The 27,973-nt window shown below is 41.0% G+C and overlaps 2 protein-coding genes across 2 annotated transcripts; one reads left to right on the top strand and one right to left on the bottom strand.

Moving 5' to 3' along the window:
• Nucleotides 1–28: 28 nt before the first annotated feature.
• arr3a (arrestin 3a, retinal (X-arrestin)) lies at nucleotides 29–11,682 on the bottom strand. Its single transcript, XM_073478878.1, has 15 exons — nucleotides 11,583–11,682; nucleotides 3,540–3,604; nucleotides 3,333–3,393; nucleotides 3,190–3,234; nucleotides 2,903–3,093; nucleotides 2,226–2,285; nucleotides 2,036–2,112; nucleotides 1,780–1,915; nucleotides 1,606–1,690; nucleotides 1,443–1,515; nucleotides 1,191–1,328; nucleotides 966–1,049; nucleotides 522–545; nucleotides 368–417; nucleotides 29–36 (listed from the first exon to the last, which is right to left on the bottom strand). Exons 1-15 carry the CDS (start codon nucleotides 11,680–11,682, stop codon nucleotides 29–31), a joined length of 1,197 nt encoding a protein of 398 aa, XP_073334979.1.
• On the top strand, nucleotides 11,681–27,973 carry mcf2b (MCF.2 cell line derived transforming sequence b). Its single transcript, XM_073479652.1, has 26 exons — nucleotides 11,681–11,731; nucleotides 14,187–14,321; nucleotides 14,466–14,582; nucleotides 15,618–15,767; nucleotides 15,861–15,985; nucleotides 16,092–16,206; nucleotides 16,306–16,425; nucleotides 16,857–17,048; nucleotides 17,336–17,527; nucleotides 17,607–17,787; nucleotides 18,716–18,804; nucleotides 19,368–19,468; nucleotides 19,679–19,745; nucleotides 19,961–20,076; nucleotides 20,254–20,323; nucleotides 20,413–20,505; nucleotides 20,707–20,799; nucleotides 21,930–22,055; nucleotides 22,939–23,154; nucleotides 23,322–23,414; nucleotides 23,542–23,620; nucleotides 23,867–23,912; nucleotides 26,624–26,796; nucleotides 27,173–27,285; nucleotides 27,669–27,781; nucleotides 27,892–27,973. The coding sequence occupies exons 1-26, from the start codon at nucleotides 11,681–11,683 to the stop codon at nucleotides 27,971–27,973; spliced, it is 3,048 nt and encodes a 1,015-aa protein (XP_073335753.1).

Raw genomic sequence — 27,973 nt, 5'->3', positions numbered from 1 at the left:
CTCACCTTGACTATAGGGGAGTTTTCTTTCAAGACACTGTAAAAGAAGAACATAAAAAAAAGCAAATGAATGAATTTAAAAAGTCTGAACATTATCACCCAATAAGAAAATACCTCGTTGCAAATTAAAAAATGCCACCTCTAACATTCAAACCAATCTCAACAATAATATTTCTAGCTGATAGCATCAAAAATAAAAGTGATTTGGTACTTACGCTGACATGCAGTCTTTACTCTGCTCAATTTGGGAGGCAGGTTGATGTGAAAGGAAGAAGGAAGGTAAAATCATTAGAAAAACATGCACTGGTATCAAGAGGCTAGTGTACAGATAAATCCAGTATTTGCTTGCGTAAGTTATCAAAAAATACCTGTGGGTTTGGGGTGCATGAGCATCAATGGCAGCTCCGCCGTGACATCACTGCAGAGAAAACAAACCAACCAATCAGAATAGCACAGACGATCGGTGGTCACTGCTAATTGGCTGTACGGGAAGCGATATGAACTAAAATAAACCCCACTCACCTGGATGTGAGGCCGCCCAGCAGGCTACATGAAGACAAGAGGAACATGAGTTTTATATTAAGGCTTATTATTATTTATTATCTTATCATATACTTGTTATTAATCGCACCATAAGCACATTGATTGTGAGAAGACATTCATAAGCACCTCAGAAACTTGTTACCAGTTTAAGGGCCGCTTAAGAACGTAAATAAAACCTTGAGTTTCTTAATCTTTGATGAGTTTCATCAGTTTCATTTATAATCTGACAACAACATTTCTATTATGCTATTATTAACACAAACAGGGTCTTGTTAGTGTTAATAAGCATCGTGTCAGGACTTATAAGGGATTTATTACCCATTACCTAACGCTTACAAGGAGATTAGTTGATTTCATTCTTTTAAACAACACTTTGTTGAGTTTCTTTTTGCTTAAAATGCCTAAACGAGAGCACACACTTACCCTCCTCCGGCCACCATGAGGTTAATCTTAATTTTGTAGGAAACCAGGATTCCCAACACATCTTTTTCTAAACCCTCTCGCAACCTGTGGAAAAGAGGAATGACAAGAAGTTGAGGATTTGATCAGAAGGTTTATTTATTAGAAAGAACTTATAAGACATTATGGACATGCAGGAGAAGCTCCCGTGAATGTAAAGCTTCCATGTGGCACATGCATTGAACTCACATAGTGGTGGAGGCCAAGTTAGTGTCCTCGTCCTTCAGTCGCCCGTCCAGCGCCAGCCCTCTTTTCTCCTTGTTCTCAGAGAGCAGAGGTGTGATGGACAGAGTGTTCTCGTAGGTGCTGTTTGGTTCCACTGTCTCTCTGTGGGGGATAAAACACAAACAAACATGTACATAAACATAATCATACGGTGTGTGCTTGTGTTTTGCTTGATTCTTGATATTTGCTGCGGTTCTGGACTTCCTGTCCACGCACCCGAACTCTTGGGTAAGAACAGACTTGGTGTATTTGTCCGCGCTGTAGAGGACGATGTCTGTCATTTGTTCCACTGTGAGAAATTGAGACAAAAAATAATTATCTTGTGCTCTCAGTAGCAGTCATGTTAAATCTATATAAAAAAGTATTTAAAGGTGCCCACCAGTGATTTTGAATTTCTTGACTGTTTTGTTGCTCTCGTTGTTGATTTTGATTTTGAGTGGGATTGCTTCGCCGTGGTAATAGAGCTGTCGTCAAAAATGAGACCAGTTAGAGGTGGTATAGTCAGGATTGCAGGGAAATGTAGTAAATGTTTTAAATAATAAGGTTACTGTACATCTTTCTCCATCGCAGCTTCTAGATGAACAGGCTTGTCGGACATCATGAAGCTTTTGCAGATTTCAGCCTTGGGACCGGCGCCCACCTGAGAGGGAGCGTACTGGATTTTGCGAATGATAAGGCGAGTAGTGTCCCTGTCAGGCGAGAATGAGACAGAGGAAGGAAGAAGAGATGGATGAAGAGGAAGATAGAGAAGATGTTAGTCAGGCTGAATAGTAAGACAAACTGTTATAAATTATGAAAAGCGCACTCACTTCTTTTCAATCTTCTCCTCGGGGTTGCACTTGTCGTTGGCGAGGTAAGTTTTGACCTCAAAGTCGACGCCACAAGCCTGAAAATAAAACATAAGCAGGTGTGACAATCAACAAAGGGATCGATTACTTACATCCACAGTAAGTGTATATAGAGAGGTGAATGGTGTTGGCAGAGTAGCAGGAGGTTTACCTTCCCCTTGTCGTCTGGTCCAGGCTGCAGAGACACTGAGCATGGCAGATCTTTGGGAATCTAAAGAGACACAGAAGAACATTTACAGCTAAACATAAGAGTTGTTTTTGTCTGTTTACTCACAAAGTAAAGCGGATTTTAAGTGATTGTATTCAAACCACTAAATAGGAATCAGTTGTGGGAGTTCAGACTTGTTAATTATGAACCTTTTCTAAGCAAAGAGCCCATTTGTGGCTTCAAATATTCATAAGAATCACATTTTTCATGTGAATTTGAGGACGGCATTTTGCTTCGTATGCTCTACGCAGATTATGTCATGGTTTTGTTTTTTTGTTCGTTATTTCCTGTTTTATTTTGTAGTAACATCCTCTTGTGTCTTGTTGTCACTCTGTACTTCCTGCTCACCTGTGTTCCCAGTGTGCTGTTCCCCCTCCTGTGCTCCTGTGCTCCTCCCCAGTCTTTTTCCCTGTAGTTTTTTCCTTTCCTTTGCTTGTCTTTTGTTATATGACATAATATGACATTGTGTGTAGACCCCAAGTTTGAGCTACTTAATATTCAGCACTAACCTAATACTAAACATTTAGTATATTAAGGAAAAACAACAAAGCTTCTTGTGAAAACTTTGACAGTCTGAGGTTTTAAACCCTTTAAAATAACATCTGAACATGTTATCATACCTCAAAAGTGAAAGGACATGTGTCGTCTCCAGCCTTCTTCAGCAGGGTGTCATGCATGGGGGACAGGGTGGGCTTGTGGCTCTCGGGGTAGATCTGGACGTGCTGGATCCAGATGTCCTTCCTGAAGCACAGGCCCAACACATCCAGGTCGTCACTACCGTAACGGAAGGCACATGCCAGCTGCACAAACACTGTCAACACACAACAGCAGATTCATTATTATTTAACTGTGATCTCTAACAATGCCAAATGACTTGCTTTTGGAGGGTGATTCAATGTGATGTTACCTTTCCTGCCGTTGAAATCCTTTTTGTCCAGCTTTACAACACCATCTGTGAATGTAACAGTGCAGACAACATTAGATTTATCAGCCTGACTGTACACACACACACACACACACACACACACACACACTGAAGAAGGAACGTACCAACTTGATCCACGCCGGAAATGTGGTCCACATAGTCTCTCTTCCCCAGGTAGAGGGTCAGCTGTCAGACAGAAGGGAGGAAAAACAGTTGAGTGTTTCGGACCCTGTTGAGTCTATTTTCAAGGTTATTTCTCTCATCTTTAAAAAAACTGCACAATTTTAAAAACAAGAGAAGAAATCCAGACAAATCAACAAATGTAGACTCACCCCTCCATTTCCACTGGTCTTCTTGAAAACCCTGCGAACAAAGGAAGAGAAACGCCATTTTAAGACTATTGATCAACTCTTATTTCATCAGTTACAACGCCTTACATTAAAGAAAACTGACACGTCCAAAATGTCTCTTTCCAGAAATCATGACCTGGTTGCTCAAGATAATCCAAAGACCTTGTTGCAAGTAGTTTTATGAAGGAACTATGTTAAGGGAAGATGCATATTTTTGATTTTGGTTGTGAACTGTCCCTTTAAGTAAAAAGAAACATTAAAGTACCAAAAGCATAGTGTAGAAGAATAAAGTAGAAGAAAACTTCAAAGTACTTTACTACTTTGTACTTAAGCACAGTACTTTAGTAAATGTACTTAGTTACATTCCATCACCGTGTTACATATGCAAAAATGCATGTTCAAACATGAATGTATGTATATGTGGACATGCATGTTTAAATATACATGTAGCTATAGTGTTTTTGCAAAAATAATAACAATAACTGCAAATACATGTAAATACAATAGGTATTAGTGGCTGTATTGAAATATCACTACTGTAGCATTATTTATTTGTTGGTTTACCTTTGATATTATTAATCTGAATCTGCAAAGTAACTTGTAACTAAAGCTTTGAATGTAGTGGAGTACAAAGTCCAGAAAGTAACATAACATGGAGATACTTCAGTAAAGTACATCAGTGCGTGAGTAAATGTAATTGTTGCTTTCTTCCATCTCTCCAACATAAGATGACAATAAGTCTTATATATGAAAAGCTAAATTTATATCAGATTTGTAGCAGTAGAGCGAACACAGTAAGTAGCTTGATGCCCTAAATAAAAGTACACCCACTGGCAGAGTTACTGTCTGGATTAACCAGATAAAATAATGATTATAGTTTTAGACTCTGAAAGTAAAGTCGTTCCTTTGCAGGCAGCAGAAGGCCCAGTAATCCCTTATTCCCTTTTATCCAGTTAGGAACAGCTAAGTGTGGAGCAGCTTTACCGCATTCTGCCCGGATTGAGAGGCTGGCCCAGGTGAGGGAGTTACAAATGGTGTGGCACGTTTCCCAAACAGCTTATTACCTGCGTTACCGTCTGAGAGCACATTTTAACCAGTGCATCCACTGACAAATCCTCCTCAAACATCGGGTTAATGCTTCACAACACCAAGTGATTACAGGTTTTAATGTCGGTGTTTATATATAAATATAAATATAAGGATATAAAGAAAACAAAAAAGGAAAATAACACTTACTTTGCCATCTCTGGAGGATCTTTAGGAGTTTTCTGTTGGATGAAAAGAAAAACGGAGTGACTTTGGGTAATGAGAAGGTCAAAGCATCAGTCAGATGTTGTGACTTAGACATTGATCCTCCACCAACTGTCAGCTCAGCCGGAGTGATGTTTTGTTTCGGAGGAACTGGAGGTTAATCTTTTGTGATGAGATTAGACCATCAGCGGAGGGGCTCCTGAGCCAAATCTGTTCTGCTTTATTCTATATACCTAACTCCAAACTCCGGGTCAAACTTATAGGACGAACACACACACACAAACGATTATGTCACAATATGTTCCCCTCAAGCGGAGCAGTGCCAAAGCTATTCAAGGATGGTTAAATGGATAAAACCCATTCAGTTACCTGGACTTAATGAGACACTAAGTCCAAACAGTAGCTCTCTATAGCTCTTTAATGAGGATTATTACAGAAAGGTCAAGAAAGCGGTACGCATCTCTTGAGAGAGTTTAAAATCAAATAAAGTGCCAGGAGTGGGGCTCGCTCATTTTTAAATGTACTGTCAGGCATCATTCGCTTGTCCTGCCACTGCTTGGTCTTACTCACTTGTGACATTTACAAAATATTAACTAGGAAAAATGGAGTTCGTACGTGTGAATGAAACTGGAACAAGGTTTAGTAAATCTTTTAAATGTTCACGTCATTAACAGCATTACAGAATTAGGTGTCTGGGTACTGAAGCAGTTCATGTAACACTGAACAAGTTAGGGTCCTTATTCTAAACTTGTGGATAACTGAAATACTAAAAAAAAAAATATATATATCATGTTTGTTTTTTCCCCCTTTTTTCCCTACACTATAAAACTAAAAAATATATTGTAAGAAAACTATAAATGTGAACATCAGATGTAATTTAAAGTAAATGCATGTAAGATCTTGCATCCTTATAATAAAGTATAAAAAAATACATCACACCTAAAACACTGACTTTAAATATTTCAATACATGTCGGTATAACATTTTCATCTAAGTTAATGAAAAAGGTCGCGCTCAGTATAATTTTTCTAACATCATGCTAACGTAGAAGTTCCCCTTAGCTTCGTATCATGTTGGCAACGTTTAACAACATTTAATCAGATTAAATTCGATAAATTAAGTTATTTGATTTGACTAACTGGATATGTGGCCCTTTACACTTGTGTGAGGTCAACCTTTAGTTACTCTCGTCTCACCGTGCTGACAAAGTCAAAGGAGAATGAGTATAGATTATAGTTTAAAGATTTAATCTGTGTTTTCCTCATGTGTCCCCTGGATTGAATTGAGGAGGATGGTGAGCCAACTGTGTTTCAGGACCACGGAGAGGTACAGCACAGGTGCCTTCCTCAATCCTGATTGGCTAATTGTTTTGACATATAACAGTAAAAATTCATGAACTAAAACACCAGTCTCCATTTTTTGGATTCTTGTGACCACCTTGCTAAAACTGTCAAGTACTGTAATGTTTAAATTTTGATATTTCCCTCTGACCTGCTGTATTTTAAAGTTAACACAATGTTCAGTTATCACTATTGCTCAGTTTAGGACAGGTAATGGTGGTTTATGCTACAGATAATCGATCAAACAGGAGATTTGATGCAATATCTCTCCACAAACTCTTCTGTTTCTTTATGATTAGCCTTCTTTATTACTTAAACTAATGTCTAATTTCACTCATACCTCAGCATTAGTCTTTCTGTCTAACAAAATAAATTCTGGGAGATTAGCGTGTTTGCCTGCTAACCTAACATTAACCATTCAGCCTGGTTTAATCTACAGCAGCCTTGCTTTGAATCCTTATAGCCAGCCTGGTAAGTATGCATCACACATCTTTCTCATACATACACATTTATCTGTTGTTTGAATTCTTCACAACTCCCACTCTCACGAAATGTCCTGTGAAACACTGCACCATGTAATGAAATTAGGATGACTTACAGTACAACCACGTGTAGTCTTTAAAGTTTGAGCCCAGGTAGCTTTTCCTGATCAGTGAATCATATTAAAAAAAAAGTAAAATCATGCATCTTTCTCCAAGTGAAACTTCATGCAACAGCTGTATTTCATCACTGGCATCATCACAAAATTCATCCATCTTTCCATCCATCCATTCATGAAGATGAAGACGTCTTACCTCCTTCAGCTGTCTGGAAGCTCAGTAGAGTGTGTCCGGGTGAGTGGAGAGTGAAGCCTGCAAAAGTTGATGTCCCTTTTTATACACCCAGCCCCTCTCTGTGCATCATTCAGGCTTAAAGGGCTCATTATTCTTGCCGTTGCCTGCTTCGAAATCCAGTTAAGCAATCAGCGGATAGCTTTTTTGGGACTACAAAGGGTTTAATAATACCAGCCAGTTAAATCACCGGCCTACAAACACACAGTCGCCACATGGCTGTGGTAGTAGTAGGCTGATAATCCCATCTGTACCTCCACAAACTGAGCTGTCACGTCTCTTTTAATTCTGAATAAATCATGAATCAGAAAGTTTAGGCTTTTTCCAAATCAGGGTCCATTTCTCTGAGAGGGATTTTTGTGATTTCTATTGTTTAAAAAGTCCCAGATGTGTCACAGTATGAGGTCAGCTGCCCTGTATGTCGGGGTTGTGTTTAATAATAGGCTTTAGAGATGCTACTAATAGTCTGATCTAAAAGTGAGCTGCACCTGTTTAAAACAAGAAGCCATGCTGTTTATAACTGAGCATCTAAAGGATCTTTCTTCATTGATTATAATGTTTGCAGTGTTGTTCATGACCAATTACTGATTGACATTTTTCTTGAGGGAACAAACAATATGTGACAGACAATTATATTATGAAATCAGGAGTAAAATCAATGGTGTATAATATTTTTAGATCTTTGTGGAGCAGTGTGGAGATTCTCAATAGTCCCGTCTGTCTGATCTCAACAGATTAAGGACTCCTAGTCCCTTTACAGCGTGGATGATGGGAGCATCGGCGGCAACATTGGAATAAGCTGTCTTATTCAACGACATCTCCGTAAGGTAGAGATTAAGCTGAATCTCCAGAATGATTCCCTTCTGACCTCTGAAACTCTTCCACAAGTCCCTAATACACTGTCTGGCCAAAAAAAGTCACCACCTGGATTTAACTAAGCAAATAGATAAGAGCCTTCCATTGGATAAATACTGCAGGGATAAATATTTTCCAGCTGGCAACAAGTTATTTAACCCTAACTGATGCAGTGCGTAGCTTCTCATTTCTTAAACAACAACGTATCCTGTGGTCATGGAAAAGATGTTACTCTGATCAGAAGGGTCAAATTATCTGCCTGGATCAAGCAAAGAAAACAACTAAGGAGATTAGTTGAAAGTAGTTGAAACTACTACAATTGTGTCAAAAACTGTCCAACACATTATTAAAACCTGGAAGGATGGTGGTGAACCATCATCTTGAATGATCGTGATCAGAGATCACTTAAATGTTGCTGAAATCAAATCATAAAAAATCAACAGTAGAACTCACAGCTGTTAAATAGTGAAAGTAAGAGATTTTCTTTAAGAGATTGGACTCTGGAGTGATGGAGAAAGGTCATGTGGTCGAATGAGTCCAGTAATGTAAGCGAAGAAGTGTTTTTTTGTTTTTGTTTTATTTACCTTGAAATACGGCCTGAATTCCCTCCAAATCCCTGTTTTTTTAGTTGTTGATCATCAGGCAGTGGTGAAATGATGGCAATTTGTCCGATTCTCTACGTTTATACTGCCGAACACAGCAGTCCATCAGTGTGAAAATGGTCGATAAAGTCTTAAACTATAACAATACATCATGATTGATTATATATATTTTTTATTATATATTGTACTATTAATCTGAATTGGCAAAGTAACTAGTAACTAAAGACGTCAGGTAGGCGTAGTGGAGTAAAAGTGGGTTTAATTGACTGATAAAGACCACTAGATAATATTTTTTGGGAAGATAATTCAATAAAATGTTCGAATCGAACTAAAGGCCTTAACTGGAATCCAGCCAAGGTCAGCCCCACAGAGTGAGGGGTCACTGTGTTGTAACATCTGTGGCTTAGCCGAGGTGTTAGTCCGCTCAAATCAAACAGTCTCATACAGACGCTGTGCAGGCGAAGTGTTATGTGAGAGCTTTATCTGTGCACAGGTTGTTTGATGCAATGGAAATTTAAAGCTGGTTGTATAAAACTTTCTGAATAAACTTTCTTGACCCATTGGTGACCTGCACGGGCGAGTTAAAATAAAACATATGCAGCAGGCTCAGGTTTTATCTAAACAGGTCACATTGCGTCCAAACTAATCACTGTTTCATCTGCTTTGCTTCTAGGAAGAAAAGTCTTCTCTGGCTCTCTGCCTTTTGGCCAACAACATCAACACAACGTGACAATGTGATTCCCTCACAGGAGGATATCCCCGCTGATCACATGACAAAAAGTCACATGCATTTGTATGCAAATAAAAACAGAGACATGGAGAGAGAGACAGGTTTTTTTGTATTTTGGAGTCACATGAGATATAAAACATTTTCTGAAAATATTCATGTGGTATGTAAATCTCAATCTCACCGAAATATATAGATACATATATACAGAATTCAATCATAATTGTGGCAATACATGTACAAAACCCACTGAATTGGCTGCATTAGTTTGATTTGGCTGAAACTGGTTTCATGGAAGAAACAGCGTGGGTTGTTTGGACAGAGTTTGGTTAAAGAAGAGAGAGAAAATTAATATATCTAAAGGTTGAAATGCAAATTATTGACATGAATATGAATTTAATTCCTTTGTCTCTCATTCTTTGCTGAATCTCTCCAACACGACCTTCTTTGTCCAGTAACTGTGTTCAGTCAGGTTCTTTGTCAATATAACAAATAGTATATAGATGTGAAACAAATGTCATGCAAGCACCTGGTCACCAAAGCCCAAGCTGGCACTGTTCTCATGTAGTCTACTGAGAGGTTTTATTCAGGTGGCTGAGTCTTATAAGACCAAACACTTGAGGCCAAATGCACTGATATTGACGTGAAGTGTCTCATGTCGAGAGTCAGCGAAAGGGCACAGCCAAGCATCATTAATTATTTATGTGTGAGGACAGAATGAGATGCAAACCAATAAGATGAAGAGCACATGACATGAAGCTTGGTGAGTATCAGTGTACATAGACAGAACAGACGTCTCTGTCAGAAAACTAACTATTAATATTCAGATAATTGATTAATCGGTTTGAGTCATTTTGTAAAGAAAGTTAAGCTCACTGATTCCAGCTTCTTAAATGTGATGTTTTCTGGTTTCTTTACTCCTCTGTGACAGTAAATCTAATATCTTTGGACATTTTCTGACAGTTTAAGACCAAAAAATATCAATTAATTACATAAAATAATGACAGATTAAAGGGGCACTATGTAGTTTTGAAAAAGAAATTCAGACTTGTAATTTTGACATTTACAACATTAATGAAGTAATAATACAAACCTTTAACTCTATATTGCTTGTATGTGTTACTGTGACTGTGAAAAGTATTTTGTTTCTATGTGTGACACCTCTGATGAAGTGGTGACCTGTCCGGGTTTACCAATGTCAGGTGGGATCTGCTGCAGCCCCACACAACCCTGCACAGGATAATCTGTTACGGATAATGGATGAAGGTTGCTTTTGTCATTGCTATTTAGTGTTACAGGGGCTTCAAAACCAAGTGTTCTGGGGATTTAATCAAGTTAACGCAAGTCAGAAAACCTGGTTTCAAGAAATTCTAGTCCAGCACAGGTGTACTGGTCTCTAAGTGTGCTAATGAAGCTGTTTTATATGTCTGTATTTGATGGGATGGTGGAGGAGATAGGTGTTTCCCAAAAAGTTGGAATATCATGGAAAAGTTAATTTTTTCCCCCCATGATTTAATTCATAAAGTGAAACTTTCATATTCTAGATTCATTACACATAAAGTGAAATATTTCAAATATTTCTAAACAGGTCACATTGCGTCCAAACTAATCACTGTTTCATCTGCTTTGCTATTCACTTCCTGGAAGAAAAGTCTTTTCTGGCTCTCTGCCTGTTGGCCAACAACACAAACACAACCTGACAATGTGATTCCCTCACAGGAGGATATCCCCGCTGATCACATGACAAAAAGTCACATGCAAATAAAAACAGGGTTCCTTTTGCACAATTTACTGTATCAATACTTGGTGTGACATGGAGGCGATCAGCGATCTGGAATATATTAAAGTTTCACTTTTTGAATTAAATCATGGAAACAATTGAACTTTTCCATTATATTCAATTTTTTTGAGATGCACCTGTGTGTACAGCAAACTTTTACTCCAAAGGCTTCCTAACAGGTGGCTGCTGTTCATGCCTGTAGTCCAGAGTAGGTTCACAATCTCCTGAGTTTAAAGCGCCATCTAGAGGTTTTCCAGTGGAAATGGAGCCCTTCTCTCTCTCTCTCCTCTTTATATCCCAGCAGCACTGCACAGAAAGTGAATGCTTCTGTATGTCGTGATGAAAAAAAAGACAATAAATGAATAAATAAATAAAAATGATGTTTTTTTTCAGGGTGAATTAAATAAAAAAAGGTGCATAAATAATAAATACAATTTTGCATGGCAACAGCAGGATAAATAATCAAATCATCAATCCGTAAAGTATGTGGACTCTATATTAAGATGTACTGTAGCGCGTGCAAACTTGTTTTGGCTTTGACGTCAGGTGAGTGCACACACCGTCATCGCTCCACAGCCAGCAGGAGAGGTGCGCACTCAGCGCGCCGCTCGGCCCGCCCGGACACTGCAGTGTAGGTTACCGTGCCATCGCTGCGGCTGCTCGCTCCCGACACCACGTCCCGCTGCAGACTTGCCTGGCCCGGGGAGAAACACGGGCAGAGGGGAAGCGCTGAGAGCCATGGCCGAGTCCAACCCGCTGTGGGGGTTCCCCCGTCTGCGCCGGGCCGCGGTAAGGAGGTGGGGAGGTGGGGAGGCATGAAACGGGGCGGAGAGGATACTGCAGCAGAGAGAGACGAGATGTTCTTTAAGACAGTTCAGTACTGCGACACGGAGGTCGGGATGTGCTCCGAGTACAGTGCAAACTGCATTAGACATTCAAGATGCCTCTCGGTTAAGATTCCGATGGCTGTGCAGTGTTGGGAGTGCGTGCAGGGCGCCAGGACAGGCCAATGACAAACGTTTTGTGTGTGTGTGTGTGTGTGTGTGTGTGTGTGTGTGTGTGTGTGTTTGTGTTTGTGTTTGTTTGTTTGGGCTGCAACTGCAGGTGCAGAACAACAAGAGGATGCATGTATCATCACTCTGCAGTCTGTTACTGTGGAGTGTCTTCAACTTGTGCAGCTTTATGTAACAGATTTGGGAATATGTGTCACATACTTGATGCCCACAGATCTAAATGCAGCTGTGGGTTGCAGAGAAATCATTCAGTAACATCCATCATGGCTGCTACATGAGGCTCATCCTGTGGGCTTGGGTCACCTTTTACCTAATAGGGTCAGTTTTTTTTTCATTAAAAGGGCAACTGTAGGTGAGCAGAGTCTGGTTTAAAGGTCTGGTTGCGATGATTACAACGCACCTGACCACAGGAAGCTGTTTCCTCTGCAAGTGTCAGAGAAAATAAAACCCTGTGGCCTCGTTTCTGGAGGAGAGAGAAAAGCCTTTTGCTTGTTTTATTGGAGTGAAGTTTCCCTGAAGAGGTTAACATGAAGTGTAGAAGTCTTTGGATCTGTGCAAACACTGTTGGGAAAATGTTGGATGGACAGCAGAGATGAGACGAGCAGGTGAGGAAGGAGGCACCACCACATTTGTTGAAGCACTTGATTAGCAGCCTGCTCAGTGGAGTTGTGGAAACCACTTCTCTTAACTGGAGGCAATAAAACAACACCACTGGGTTTCCATCCTTGTGCCACTGGACTCAAAGAGTATACAGACTTGTGTGTTTCAGTGATTATCTGCTGCATCATCTTGTTGAAAGTATGCTAATCAGAGAAATCGTCCGCTGAAGGGAAAACACAGAGACATAAAGACAGACAGAAATAAACAGGAACAGAATAAAAAGAGCTGCAACTATTAATATTTTGGATAGTTGATTCATCGGTATGAGTCACTTTGTAGAGAAAAAAAAAGAAAATTCACTGATTACAGTTTCTTAAATGTGAATATTTTCTTTACTCCTCTATGTTCAGTGAACAGAATATCTTTAGGTTGTGGACAAAACAAGACATTTGAGAACATCTTCTTGAAATTTGGCAAACACTTCCAATAATGACAGATTAAAGGGGCACTATGTAGTTTTAAAAAATAAATTCAAAATCAGAATTATAACATTTACAATATGAATGAGGTAATAATACAAACTCAGAAATATTTATGTTCTCCATAACTGAATGAACAAGCTGTTCTCGGAGGAAAATAAGGTCCCCAGAACACTGTTTGAAGCTAGAAAGGTGGCAGGGTCTGCCACATATAAACAAAGTAAAACAGTGTGAAACTGTGTTGTCCTTTCAGTTTGTTTATTTAGTTTATTCAGTCCAGAAAACGTAGAGTTTAGTTTAGTTTAGTATTTAGTTTGTTTGGACATAAAATAAATTAGTCAATTAAGATCTTTCTCTTCTGATTAAAATGTATTCCCCAAAACTACAGAGTGCACCTTTAAATTAATCACCAACTGTGTGGAAAATCATTTATCGGTTTATTTTTCAAAGAAAAAAAGACAAAATTCTCTGATTTCAGCTTAAATGAGAACATTTCCTGGTCTCTTTACTCCTCTATGAAAGTAAAATGAAATATGTTTGACATTTTCTACTATTTTCTGACATTTTATTGACCAAACAGCTAATTGATTAATCAAATCAAATAACTGTTAGTTGCAGCCCCTCGAGAAGGATCATAAACGGAGAAACACTGGAGCCAGAAGGCAGCAGAATCCACACAGAAATAATAACAGCGCTGTGTTTGCACAGAGGAGGCAAAGTGAGGAAAGAGCGGAGTCAGTCGGAGGAGCTGACAGTCGGACCTGCTGAGACTTCCCAGACTGACACAGAGAGATGCTGATGCTGTGTTGAGCTCTGCTCGACTGCACGACAAACAACACTCAGCTGTCCGCAGTTCTGACTGACTGCCCCTAATCCACAAACCTCCTCAGCTTACCACACTGTTTGTGTCCATAAATCATTCCTCTAAATAAATGCATGAGTCCTCAGTCCTAAATCCTCAGCAGTCTGAGCAGGTTTAAATTGCTGCCTCATATTGATCTGCAGGGTGTGACTTTATGCATTTTTAAACGCAATCACCTCTCCTCTCCTTCTCCTTCCTGTCTGCTGTGCCAAGACCACAATTTACTTGTGTCTTCGTTTCTGATAATATTACCAAGCCGACATGAGATAACACAATTCTTCCTCTTTCAGACGTCATTTCCCGGCAATCTGCATCTGGTCCTGGTGCTCCGCCCCACCGGCTTGTTAAGCACCACCCCCAGTCCGTCTTCAAGCACCGACCTGGGCTTCCGCTTCAGCCAGGATGACTTCCTGCTAAAGATGCCGGTGAGAGAGGGTTCAAAACTGAGTTTACAGAGTATGAAAACATATAGAAAATATGAATTCTCTCTTCTCTTCTCTTCAAACAAGCTGAATCATCAGGTTTCAGGAAGTAGCTGATATAGATGCCTTGTGTCTGTGTGTTTGTAGGTGGTGATGCTGCGTTCGGTCGGTGACCTTCTGCGCTACATCGATGAAAACCACCTGACATCAGACTTCACTGCGAAAGTGGAATATTGCCAAAGCGACTGGATCGTCCTCCGCACGGTAAACACTTCTCATGTGTGTCTGAAGATGAAGCCAGGTTAAAGCTATGTTCCCACAAGCTGCACACTTGCCATTGGTGTTTGGATCTGAAGTAATCCAGTGCAAGAATGAAACTAACAACTTAGAAATACTAGACAGCGGCAGACAGGAGCATTGTATGTGGCATTATAAGACGTCTCTCTAGATGTCGTTACCCAGGCCTCCGTACAGGCCTTGTTCTTCTTGTATTTAAAGATATAGTATGTAGAAATTCTGCATTTAGATTAAAAAACAAACACAACTAGGCCTTTGTTATATATCCCAAATTTTCCCAACAAGGTTCAAACCCAGAGAAATCCACAACTCTACTCAAGTAACGGAGCATTTCATTTTGTTGCCTCTACTTTGGCGAAAAAGTGAAATTAAAAACTTTACAACATGACCTCATCATTTAAAACATAACCTTGTCTGTACATTTGTGCCTGAGCCATGTCAGATAGATTTTCATCAGCAGTGGTGGTTGTTTAGTGCCGTAGACGAAGTGATCATTTGTGTTTATTTGGGTTACTCACACAGTGTTTATCTGCCCCAAACAGCCAGATTACCTCACTGTACATTAGCTGCAAGCTAACATTAGCAAAAACAGCACACATCAATGCAGATCTCACCAGATACTCTTGAAAGTTACTTTCACGAAGTAATGTACATCTCCGCTCCACTTCCAGTGGGGGACACCTCAGCCGATCGCTGCTGCAGTTGGGCTGATAAACAGGAGTGAAGATAAATAAAACGTAATCACTGAGCTCTCCTCCTGTCAGTAAACGTCTCTGGATCAGAGCAGAATGTGTCTCTGGTGTTCAGTCTCCAGAAGGTCTGGCTTTGCACCTGAATGTCTTGCAGCTCTTCCCCCCTCCACGCAAAACGCAAAATGTCTTTTGTTTTGAAAAGGCTGAAAGCGGAAAAGGTTACATGTTGTACTTTTTTATGATTTAGCTACTCAAGGTGATAAATTCCTGTTTGTGTTGATGTGTCTTTCTTTTGTATGGTTGTCTCCAGGCCATTGAGACCTTTGCTGTGACAGTGAAGGAAATCGCCCAGCTGCTTCAGGGCTTCGGATCAGAGCTGTCTGAGACCGAACTTCCAGACGAAGCCAGTGCCATCGAGTTCCTGCTGCACTCACACACACACCGATACCGACAGATGAAGGTTGCTGCTGGCTCTTCTCTCCCTCCCCCCGTCACTCTCCATCTCTGTTTCTCAGTTTTTTGTCTTCAATTTCTGCATTTTGTGTTGTTTCAGGACAATATCCGTAATGTTCTGAAGGAAGGACGCCTGCTGCTGTCGAACTTGGAAACTGTCAAGGCCTCTAAGAGAGACATAGAGGAGGAGAGGGAGATAAGGGCAGACATGGACACTGTTCAGAGGTGCTCTAAGAAAAAGGACATATTCCCAGTTTGACACTAACATCTTACTAAACCTTCACTCTAACAGGGAGCTTGTGTGAACACCTGTGTGTCCTGTGTGTTTTAGACTCCTGGCTCAGCTCAGGGACATGGAGGAGGCGTTTGATGGCTTCTTTGAGAAACACCACCTCAAGCTGCAGCAGTACCTCCAGCTGCTGCAGTATGAAATGAATTTCCAGCAGGTGGGACGATTGCTCTCTGCCTTTGTCTTTTCTTATATTATCCCTGAGACTACGTTACACTGCTGCGATGATTAACCGTCTGTGGGTGTTTGCGTGTAGATGGAGGAGGTGTTGGAGAGGCTCATGAACCAGGAGAAGGACATCGGCTTGGTGGGGACGACGGTGGTTCAGACAGAACAACTGTTGAGAGACCTGGAAATGCTCGACAAGCGTGCTGAGGTCACAAAGCCACACACCATGCACACAATTACAGTTTAAGATGTGGTTTTAGGGATAAAAACAAAAACATTGATAACGTGATGTTTTGTGTCTGATGAAGGTCAGGTATTACAGCATTTTAAACATCTGTATATCATTATATATATAATTATGATACCCAGGGGTTAAATTGGGCCGGGGTTGTCTGAGGCTCAGCCAATCAAAAGTCAATGTCAGAGTTTGTCGCACCCACTCACAGGGACTTCATGGTGCATTCAAGTGCACCTCGTAAACTCAGAAATCTATACTCCAAAGGTTGTTTAAATCTGGAAAGTGTCTATTATTTCTGTCATTACTTTCTTGTTATTTCTCTCCAGCATTTTTAGCATTTAAGTGCTAAAATCACAACAACATTCATTTCTACATGAAGAACGTATGTGTCTGTGCTCCAGGAGGAGATGGCTCGTGCCCAGGTGGTGATCCTGCATGGTCACCAGTTGGCCGCCAACCACCACTACGCCCTGGCGCTCATCGTCCAGCGCTGCAACGAGCTGCGACACTACTGTGACGTCATCACTAACGCCATACGCACCAAGCGGGCCTCACTCACTCGAGCGCGGGACCTGCTGCTTCGCCTCGAAGGGGTAAAAATTTTGACACACACAGTCAAAGACGCAAACTTAGAATTGTTGCAAAGGAAAGTCATTAATTGTTGTCACTGCCCTGTATTTTTAATTAATAAGTTTCAGCACAAACAACAAGTAGTTTAAGTTAAGTTTTGCATGCATGTTTTGATATTAAAGAAATTGCTTTGACAGACAAGGGTAAAGGTATAATTGTTAAATTTCCCTAAAACTAACTCTTTTCAAATGTAGAACTCTGTATAATAATGTGCTTTAAAACATGTGCTTTCTTGTGTTTGTGTGTGCAGGCCCTTCGGTGGTGTGACGAGGGCGCCTATCTCCTTGCGAGTCAGATGGTGGACAGGTTCCAAACTAGAGAGGGGGCTCAGGAGGCGCTGCAGCGCCTCAGCTTTCACCAGGAGAGGGCGCCGTCCGCACTGAAAAACTGCCAGGACATGCTGAGCCTGGAGTTTGAAGCCATGCTCACCCCACAGCTGCAGGTAACCCTCCGCTACTGTTGCAAACACACAGATAACCTGCATCTTACCTCGACTCACACTTTCTCGTCTTTCGTCCTAGTCCCAAATCTCCATGGTAACAGAGAAGCTGAGCTCGATGCAGTCCATGATCAGAAACAGAGAGATGTGTCTGAAGAAGTTGGCAGATATTCATTGCAGACCAGTTCAACTGGTGGCCCCAAGACCCGAACCTGACCAGACCTCGCAGCGCTGCAAGTCACCCCTCTTCTCCCCCAAACATGGTACGACCCGCTTTGAATCAGATTTCAGTGCAGTTTCATTTGTTATGAGATTTTTCTGCAACAGTACTTGTCAAAGTGGGGGGCGGGCCTCCCCAGGGCTGCTTCGAACATGTTCAGTGGAGGCTCAGTGAATGAAAGTATAAAAATATTACGTTAGTCATTACATAATTTATCATAAGAGATCAGATAGAATAACATAAATGTGTTTGATTTGGAGAGGCAGATCAGAGATACAGTCATTTGGGGGGAATTAAACTGTTTTTCCCACCATTTGCCCAGAGTCAGAAGCTAATAAATGCCTGAGGACTTTGTGTAGTCTGAGGCTTCATAAATAACAGTTTCAAACTCCATCCACCATCCACCATGTGGATGGTACAGTGTCTTGTAATAGGGTGAATGGTGTCTCTGTCTCTTGTTTCTGCACTATGTAACAGTGAGAGGGTAGGATCACAGCGTTACATACATGTACTTTAAGATACATGTAAGATACATGACATAATGAGTTTTGTTTGTAGTGCATCTGACAAATTGTTACAGACCTGGGATTTGTGTTTACGACAGTGGTGTTGCAGTCAGAAACTGTGGGGGGCGCCAAATCCCACAAAATGCCAGTTTGTACAGTTTTGAATGCAGGACTTTTTTCTTTTAATATAATATAAGATAAGATGAGATGAGATGAGATGAGATAAGATGAGATGAGATGAGATGAGATGAGATGAGATGAGATGAGATGAGATAAGATAATCCTTTATTGATCCCCAGAAGGGAAATTCAAGTGTTGCAGCAGCACAAAGACAAAGTATCAAGTAGAAAACAGTAAGCGCAAATTGAAATAGGATAGATACAGATAGTGGAGTATCTTCACAGTGTGGTATTAGGGCTTTTACCTAAGGGTCTGAATGCTTCGTCACCACTGTTCTCTTCACAGGTGTTGACTTTAACGTCCTGAACTCCAAGTTCTCCTTCGACCTGCTTCCTGGAAAGAGAACCGCAAGGAGGAACAACAGCCAACGCAAGGTGTGTGTGTGTGTGTTTCAGCCACAGTAGTCGCCTCTCTGCAGGGATGGCACTGCTGGTCGGTCCAGACTGAAATATATCTGAACAACTTTTGATGGATTACCATGAAATTTTGTACAGACTTTCACGTTCCCCTCAGGATTAATTTGTGATAACTTTTAGTAATAGCTTAAGTTTTCATCCAGCTCATCAGGTCAGAATTCAACTTTGTCCAACACTGTGGCACTTTGGTTTATAGGGAAATAAGCTATAATATGACCAAATTAATGTTGATTAGCAAATGTTAGCATGTTAACACACAAAACTAAGATGATATACATGGTAAACATTATACCTGCTAGCATGCTGATGGTAACATTTAGCTCAAAGCGTCACTTTGCAGAGTGCAGCTAACATGGCCGTAGACTTTTCTCTCCATGTATCTTATCTTACATGTTATTATTCGTTTGTGGGAATATTGATTTTCGTTTCAGCTAAAAAAGACATGTTTCTTTAAAATTTGCAGTGATTGAAATATTTCAGAACTCCAAGCTGAGATACTTGTTTCATGTGTGTTTTGTCAGATCGAGGTCATGCATGATTTCCAAGGAAACCGCAGCTGCCTGTACGGCGCCACCACCGACACTGATTCAGAGGCAGAAGACAATCCAGAGCAGGTGACACGGTACGCCACCTTTCACCTGTCACACATGATCCTTGATCTAAAGATTTACCTGTGACTCTTGCACTGTTTGTGTATTTTACATTGTAGGATTATATATTATAATTGTATCATATAGGAGCCAAGGTCACAGTGTGCACAGTGGTGTCAAGTCTTTTCTTCTGCTTTGCATTCAGTTTTTGTCTCTTTTTCTCGCATTCATACTCGTTCTAGCCATGTTATGAAGGAACTGATCGCTACAGAGCGGATCTATGTGGACGAGCTGCTCTCTGTCCTTCTGGTGGGTTTATTTTGGATTATTTTTTGCTCTTATTAGTTTACAGGGTAGAATAACAGAGGGTGCTGGCAGAGGGAAGAAGTAGAAATACGACACAAGGTCCCACAATGTCGTACAAACACATTTTCCTCTCCTCTCCTCTCCTCTCCTCTCCTCTCCTCTCCTCTCCTCTCCTCTCCTCTCCTCTCCTCTCCTCTCCTCTCCTCTCCTCTCCTCAGGGCTACAGGGCAGAAATGGAGGACCCATCCATGTCTAATCTTCTTCCTTCAGCTCTACGCAGCCAGAAGGACGTTCTGTTTGGTAACATGCCAGAGATTTACCAGTTTCACAGCAGGCAAGTCTCTCTCTCTCTCTCTCTCTCTCACACACAGACACACACACACACACACACACACACACACACACACACACACACACACACACTGAGACCACAAGCTGTCACAGACCTGTCTCCCCCTCTTTGCACGCCAAGCCAATTTCCTCTCATTTTCCTCTTGGATTCCTCGTTCAGGATCTTCCTCCAGGATCTGCAGAGTTGCCTGGAGACACCGGAGAGGGTGGGGGCTTGCTTCTTGCAACGGGTGAGGAAACACGAGGAGAAACATGCCAGCTCCATGTGAAGTGATATCACGTGAAATATCTAAGTGTGTATTTGTTTATGTGTGAGCAGAAAGAGAAGTTCCAGGTGTACGAGCGTTACTGCCAAAACAAGCCACGCTCTGAGTTGCTATGGAGACAGTGCTCTGATTCGCCCTTCTTTCAGGTAGTTACATCCTGTGTATTTAATGGTCCACTCTCATGTTGAGTCATTTGAATTAGTGTTGAGAAAGGAGGCATAATCCTGAGATTTTTCCCTGTAAAGATGTTTTTTTTTGTCTTGTTTTGTCAGAATTATGGTTTTTCAATTATCATTTGTGCGCTTCAATGAAATCTGTCTGTGAGGAATCTCTCTGTCTCTCTCCAGGAGTGCCAGAAGAAGCTGGACCACAAACTGGGTCTGGACTCCTACCTCCTGAAACCAGTCCAGCGCCTCACCAAGTACCAGCTGCTACTCAAGGTTCTGTTCATCTGAGCCAGTCAGTCACGGAGAGGCCTGCAGAGATGCAGCTCGCACAATGACATGCATGTCTGAAAGATTTAGTTCTCAAGCGCCGTCATCAAGGCAAAATGTTAAATCTAAATCTTTTTTTATGCATAATGATTGGTTGCAATAAATAACAATATTAATCTTTAAAAAAAATGTTGTACAGATAAGTGAAAAGGCAATTAAAACAATCTGAAACAAATACACAACACCAAAACCAGTTAAATTAAACACATGAAACCAGAACAATGACAGAAAACATGTATAGGCAGTCTCAGATATCAAAACTGTACCAGAACCCTCATCTGACCCACATACTGCGTTGGGCGATGGTTCTCTGTGCATGTAGCCATGTAATAGCCTGCTTTTGGCTCAGATCTGGCAAAGAGGAGCGGATCGCCCAAGTGCCATCATTTCATGTGGTATGTGGGCTGGATGAGCGTCTGACACAGTTTTGCTGTCTGGGAATAAGCCTAGAAAATCAGGAAATGTACCTTTTTATAAAACCCTTTATTATTTTTATGTTTGTTTGTTTTTTCTTTTACTTATCTTTTTTTTTTCTCTAAGATTTTGGTATCGGAAGTGTTTGGTTTCAGTTTGTAGTCTGTTTGTAGTCTGAGTAGTATGATCAGTCACGAGAGGTGCAACTCATTGGCCAGAATTAATTCATTACATTACATTACATTACATTACATTACGTGCAGATATCTGTTTATAGAGATGAACCATAATGTTGTCTCATGCTCATGTTCAAGTCTCAATTTGCTAATCTTGACTGTAAAAATGAGAGAGGAGGTCTTGGCCTGGATAGCTCTATTTTGGCTCCACCATAAGCCCTGAAACACTGGCTGTTTGTGTACAGGGCGCTATAATGGGATTTGTTAGATTGTTTAAATTATAATGCTTCATTTAGATTAATAAATGAACAAGGGGATGCTGGCACAGAGACCCAGACCAAGCCGCAGGCAGAGACAGACACAGATTGACAAGATTAACCAAACAAAACTGATTTGTACACGCGGACATCCATGCAGGCCGACATCAGGCCAGACTAGATTAGATAAAACACTGACCTGTCGACCTGTGTGTCTGTCCTGGTTCAGGAGCTGTTGAAACACTGCACGGAGGAGCGATACCGCTGTGAACTCCAGGAGGCTGTGGAATCCATGCTGGAGCTGCTCAAGTCTGTCAACGACTCCATGCATCAGATAGCCATCACTGGATATCAGGTACCAGCCAGTCCTATCAATAAAGAAGATGGAGTGGACGATCATGTCACAAGACACCAGACTGATGACACATCATTATGTGTTAATATAAAATGATCCATCGCTTAGTCTGCCTTGCTCTGACTACTATACAGGTAGTGACGACACTGTCTGGGTCAACTAAGGGCATGGAGGTTTTTAATCCAGCCTGTTTATGATGTTCTCATTTCACGTTATTGTATTTCATTTTCTATTACCTCAGGTATAAATTGGCAGCTGTTGAATGAAACTCAAGAGTTTAACGTCCCGGAGAAAATCCAGTCTTACTTGTTTAAGTTGGTAGTGACTGTGCTGCCATTAAACTGAAGTAAATTATATAAAATGTCACTCAATTAGGCATTTTTTGGTTTGGTCTGTTCAGAAAATAGAAAAAATAGAGCTGCACCGATCAACTGATTCATCGATGAATGGGTTTGAGTAATTTCTTCAAGAAAAACAAGTCAAAATTCTCTGATTCCAGCTTCCTAGATGTGAACATTTTCTGGTTTCTTTACTCCTCTGTGACAATAAACAGAACATCTTTTGGGTTGTGGACAAAACAAGAAATCTAAGGATTTCATTTTGGTCTTTGGGGACTACTGATCAACACTTTTCACCGTTTTCTGACATTTTATAGACCAAACAATGAATCGATTGAACAAGAAAAAACTCTCGGGATTAATTGACAGTTAAACTGATCATGTATTGCAGCTGTAAATGCCTCAGAGTGGTGTAGTTTTGAATTGCAATACAGAGAATCATATTAATAGACAACGTATTTGTGAATGTATTTTTGTCGAACTGGGATTGATGAAGTTCTCACTTGCTGGCGCAGTTAATCTATGTCGCCGTCTGTCTGTCCCAGGGTGACCTCAGCCAGCTGGGCCGCGTGGTGATGCAGGGAGGCTTCAGCGTCTGGATCAGCCATAAGAGGGCAGCGGTGCGAATGAAGGAGCTGGCCAGGTTCAAGCCCATGCAGAGACACCTCTTCCTCTACGACCACGCCCTGCTCTTCTGCAAGCGCCGAGACGAGGACACCCCCGACAGGACGCCCTTCTACAGCTTCAAATCCTGCCTCAGAGTAACAATATATAATACTCCCACTTTATGAGCTACATCCACTACAGTTGATCGGGCTTAATTGGTCATTTTGGAGGCAGCAGTCTGTGGTTCTGTCCTGTGTGTGTAGCGTCAGTAAGGATGACGTGTTGCTGTGAAATGTAATGACCTTTTCTTCTCTTTCTGTAGATGAGTGCAGTGGGAATCACAGAAAATGTGAAAGGAGATATAAAGAAATTTGAAATCTGGTACAGTGGCAGAGAAGTAGTCTACATAGTCCAGGTATTGATGTTTTTATCTGTATTTCCTTTTTCTCTTCGACATTGCACAGGGTTTTAGTGTCTCTACCTTCAGCTCGTTCCCTTACACACCTTTTCTTGTGTTATGGTCTGTGCTGTGTCTCTTCCAGGCTCCCACACTGGAGATCAAAGTTGCCTGGCTGACAGAGATTCGAAAAATTCTCACCAACCAGCTGAAACTGCGACAAGGTTTTTATCACTTTTATTAATTTGCTGCATCTGTGTCAACTTCCTTCTTTGAAGTGCCTGATTTTATTGTGTTTAAACTGGATTCAGCTCTGATTTGTTTATATGAAGAGGCAATACAGAACTGTGGATACGTTATTTTACCTCTTTCATGGTCACTTTATATGCTCTTTAGTTAGAATCCAGTTGTTTTTTTGGATCATTTACCCGTCGTATGTCTGTGTCCTCTGTCTCTTCTCCTTTTCTCAGATGAGACTCCTTCTCTCCCGCTCTCAGACAACCTCCTCTCTGACAGGTGAATTTCTCTGCATGTCCACATTACGTCCTGATGTGGGTCAACTCACTTTTAATCTTGTCTCATTTCAGAAATTGATTTAAAACTTGATACACTGAGAAAAAGGGTCTCTCACCCAGATGGAAATTCAATTTCTGAAGTGATTCAGTATTAAATAACCCCTCATTTCACCCACATCTTGTTATTTTCACAACAAAGCATCATGATTGTTGTCTGTTTGAGTGATTTATTAGCATCTTTGTCATTAGCCTTGAGAACTGGTATTCATGACCACCTCCAGCTTTAATGCCGTCTGTGGCCGCTGAATTTCAGCACCACGGGGAGAGTTTGACACTGACACTACTGTAAAGATCAAACTTCTGCACCGTCCGCTAGTTACCTACGTTCACCTGGCTTCTCCAGTGAGTAACAGTCTCCGACATTGAGAAACGCTGTATTAACGTCTTGTCAAGCTGCTTAAACAGTCCTTAAGTGAGTTGTGTTATTGAGTCCGGGGTTAAGCAAGCGTTTAAAGATCACACGGTGAGTAAATGGGCACAAAGATGAGTCGAGTCAACATGTGAGATGTTTCTAACAAAAGCCTTTCGACAGAAGAAGTAAAAGTGTCACTCAACAATTCCCTTTCATGTCACGCACCTGGAGAATTTTGTCTCGCAGTGTGAGTAGGTTGTCAATTTAGCGGCTGGGGGATAGCACCTGGTTACCATGGAGACAGCTATGCTTCTTTCACTGAAGCTTAAATTAAAAACCCTGCGTTGATTTTAAATTTCTACCGAGGAGCGCTCATTAACAGTATCAAGCCCCCCGACCATGAATGAGGCTTAAGTCGGTGGAAATTGTTGGAAGACTATTTGAGATTTCCCAAGATCTTACAGCTCTGATGCTTGTTTGTCATTGAAAGCACCGGTTCTCTTTGGTAGTGCCAAAAATGGAGCTGTACAGGGCGTTGATGTGTGTTTGTGGAGCGTTTGTTGGAGACATCAGTGTTTTGTTTACTGACAGCATGCCAGCATGTTGTTAATCAGATGAATGTCCGAGTCTTCCGAGCTTCACAATACAAAGCTTGTTGTTGACTTATCAGGCAGGAAAATTGTCAACACTCGCACATATATGTATTTTTTTCTTAAAATCAAATGTTTTAAGACCGTGGTCTAATTTAAGAACTTAAAGAATTAGGTGAGCAATATATATATAGCAATATATATATAATATTTCTTTTTCTAGCATACTGAATGAAAAGGTCAAAACCAACAATCTGCTGATCATACTAACAAAAGATATTTATGTAGCCAAAGTGTGATATAACCGATATATACAACTCCTCTGTGACATAGACGTCCAATAGGGCTGGGCAATAAATGCGACATGTATCGTTACCGTGATATGAGACTACACACCGTCTCAGATTTTGGGTATCATTATATCATGATATGTTATAAGTGTTGTCTTCTCCTGTGTTAAAGGCTGCATTACAGTAAAGTGACAGACTTACCAGACTGTTCTGCTTGTTCCCATACTTGCCTTTACGCACGTAGTCATTATATACACATCACTGATGATTATTGATCAGAAATCTAATGGTGTTAATATTTTGTGAAAGTACCAAAAGTCATTTCCACAATATTGTTACAATATTGATATCGAAGTCGGGCCTGTTTCTGAAATGCTTTTCAGATCGTATAATATCAAGATATACTTTGTATCTCATATCGCCCAGCCCTAAAACCATTATCACAAATTATTAAAAACTCTTCAATGAGCCACGTCATTGCACTGGGTGACATGTTCCTTCATCACCATGAACATGGATATTATCTCTTATCGTTACTCAATCCCACATATATTGTGTTAATTGTGTATTAATCTGCAGCTGAAAATAGTCCCCAACAAATGCACTAATCACTTACTACTTTAAGGAAATTAAGGAGTTTCTTTTTTAAATTAAACAGTATATTTATGACCCATTTTGATTTGCATCTTAAGGAGAAAGGCACAGAGACAGACTAAAACATTGTTGATTTTGGTCTTTTCATCGGGTTTGATGATAATATAAAAGAATGACATTTCCTTTACATACGTACATACATTTCAAAAGTGTTACAAACTTGTCAAAGTACCTGAGCATGTGTTGATCATTCATGACAGGAGACTGTCTGTTTGTTTTTGTATATGGAGGATGAGAGATTGTGAATGTTTGTCACTTTTTCATTGATTTTTATACATTATATAGCTATAGGTCACAGAGCATTTGTAAATAATCCAAAGTGTTTCTACTTTATGTAGTAGATGGGTACACCATAATGTATTCAGACAAAGTGACTTTTAAATGTTTTCTATAGTTTTCTTTCTGTATGTTGGACCACGTGAAGCAGCTCCACCCATCTGCTACTTAAAGCAGGTTAAACCTCACTGTGGATGTTTAATCGAGTCCTGGTGTGTGTCTGCTGGATACTGTGTACTAAAAATATTTCCATATATTCCAGCGACCTCTGATATATTTGATTGACATCTCAGTTATAAACTCAATCATCCTGTGAAATCAGACGCTGAAATATATGTGAATGTGAACTGACTGGAATGCAGTATTATTTTACAGAATGTGGATGAGCTCGTTTTGTGACACCGTGGATGTTGTTGTTGTTGTTGTTGTTGTTGTTTGTTTCGTTTTGTGTGGTGTGGTCGTGTCTTGTTCCCTTGGTGATGCGGTTTAGTGCATCAGAGGTGTGTGTGTCGTGGGGCGGAGCGTCGGTGGGAGGCTGCTCAGCGTGTCTCCCTGTTCCTCACAGCTCCTCGACAACAAGCCACTCCCACAGGTTCCGGGGGGAGGAGTCCGCACACACTAGTCCCGCCCACTCAGAGCCCGTGGTTCACTCGCCTCGACGCAGTGAGTCGCCTACACACACAAATGCACGCATCGATCATTGCATTTTCGTCTTCACAGTAATTATTTGCCACATTTTTGGGGTGTGTATAGCTAATTGTTACGTCAATTTGAGATGAGGAATGGAAATTAGTTTTATCAGCTGGTTTGGAGCAAATAAACAAAGTTACACGAAGTGTATTTCTGTCAAAAGTCGGGACATTTTTGCATTTTATTCAGCTGATCAGTCACGTGAGATTCGGAGAAGGTGTTTCCATGTGATGCAGTGATATCTACTGAAGTTAGCATGCTAACCAGCTAAAAGCATCTTGTCAGTATCACTGATTGAAAAGTGTAACACTTCAGCTTTTAGATGTCTCAGCTGTCTTGTTGTCTGCAGCTTGGCCTGTCCCTGCCCACTCAGTGGCCATCTGTGACGGCCTGGAGGACTGGGGTGCCACGGACCTCTCCAACATATCGGACTCAGACGAGGAGGATCAGCCCGCCCCCCTGGTGAGATTTTGTTACTGTCATGGCACAGGGAGCACTGCAGAAATGATTTGTTGTGAAGTGTAGCACCTTGGGACTTATGGCAGCTACTAACAGACCACGACAAGCGCCATCGGTTAGGATACAGGTCCTGCCTGATCCACGGTGAGCTCGACTTGCCTCCTGGTGTGTCGCCAATCGTTCAGAGCCCGGTGGGCAAACACAGTCAGAAAGAAAAGCAAAATACTTCCGGGATGAGGGTGATTAATCATTATCTATCAAGCTATCCTGCAGCACCAAAACTTTCTCTCATGCTCTCTGTTGTTGTAGATTCAGGACTGATGTGCATGTAGACGAGTATCAAATCGCACTGTTCTCCTGTGTTTTTTGTCTGTCTTCTGTTCCAGGTGGCGGGCAGGTACAGGGTCATGGTAGAGAGCAGTATGGCCAGCACTGATGACATCATCTTTAACTGTGGTGATGTCATCCAGCTACTGCACGAGGAATTGTCAGGAATGTGGTAAAGTACACCTCGCATTGTTCAGACATTTTTAAAATTACGATTTAAAAAAAAACAATCCTGGGATTCATCTGTGCGTGCGTGTTGTGATTGTGTGTGTTTAATCTCAGGATGGTGAGGAATATAAGCCGTGGCGAAGAAGGCCGTGTACTATCCGAGGACCTGCACAGGATTCTGGGAGAAACCTGCTAA

This window comes from Pagrus major, chromosome 13, assembly GCF_040436345.1.
Source record: "Pagrus major chromosome 13, Pma_NU_1.0".
Lineage (NCBI taxonomy): Eukaryota > Metazoa > Chordata > Actinopteri > Spariformes > Sparidae > Pagrus > Pagrus major.
Note: the sequence above shows the minus strand (reverse complement) of the source record. Positions and strands in the feature narration are given on the sequence as shown.

What these genes read in the sequence shown, in the direction of transcription:
- mcf2b (XM_073479652.1), top strand. Translation starts at nt 11,681, where the DNA reads ATGGCCGAGTCCAACCCGCTGTGGGGGTTCCCCCGTCTGCGCCGGGCC. An exon ending in ACTGGATCGTCCTCCGCACG is followed by an intron (nt 14,583 to 15,617) that starts GTAAACACTTCT and finishes GGTTGTCTCCAG; the next exon opens with GCCATTGAGACCTTTGCTGT. An exon ending in GACATGGACACTGTTCAGAG is followed by an intron (nt 15,986 to 16,091) that starts GTGCTCTAAGAA and finishes TGTGTGTTTTAG; the next exon opens with ACTCCTGGCTCAGCTCAGGG.
- arr3a (XM_073478878.1), bottom strand. Translation starts at nt 11,682, where the DNA reads ATGGCTCTCAGCGCTTCCCCTCTGCCCGTGTTTCTCCCCGGGCCAGGC. An exon ending in AGACCAGTGGAAATGGAGGG is followed by an intron (nt 3,394 to 3,539) that starts GTGAGTCTACAT and finishes TCTGTCTGACAG; the next exon opens with CTGACCCTCTACCTGGGGAA. An exon ending in CTGGGCGGCCTCACATCCAG is followed by an intron (nt 418 to 521) that starts GTGAGTGGGGTT and finishes TTTTCTCTGCAG; the next exon opens with TGATGTCACGGCGGAGCTGC.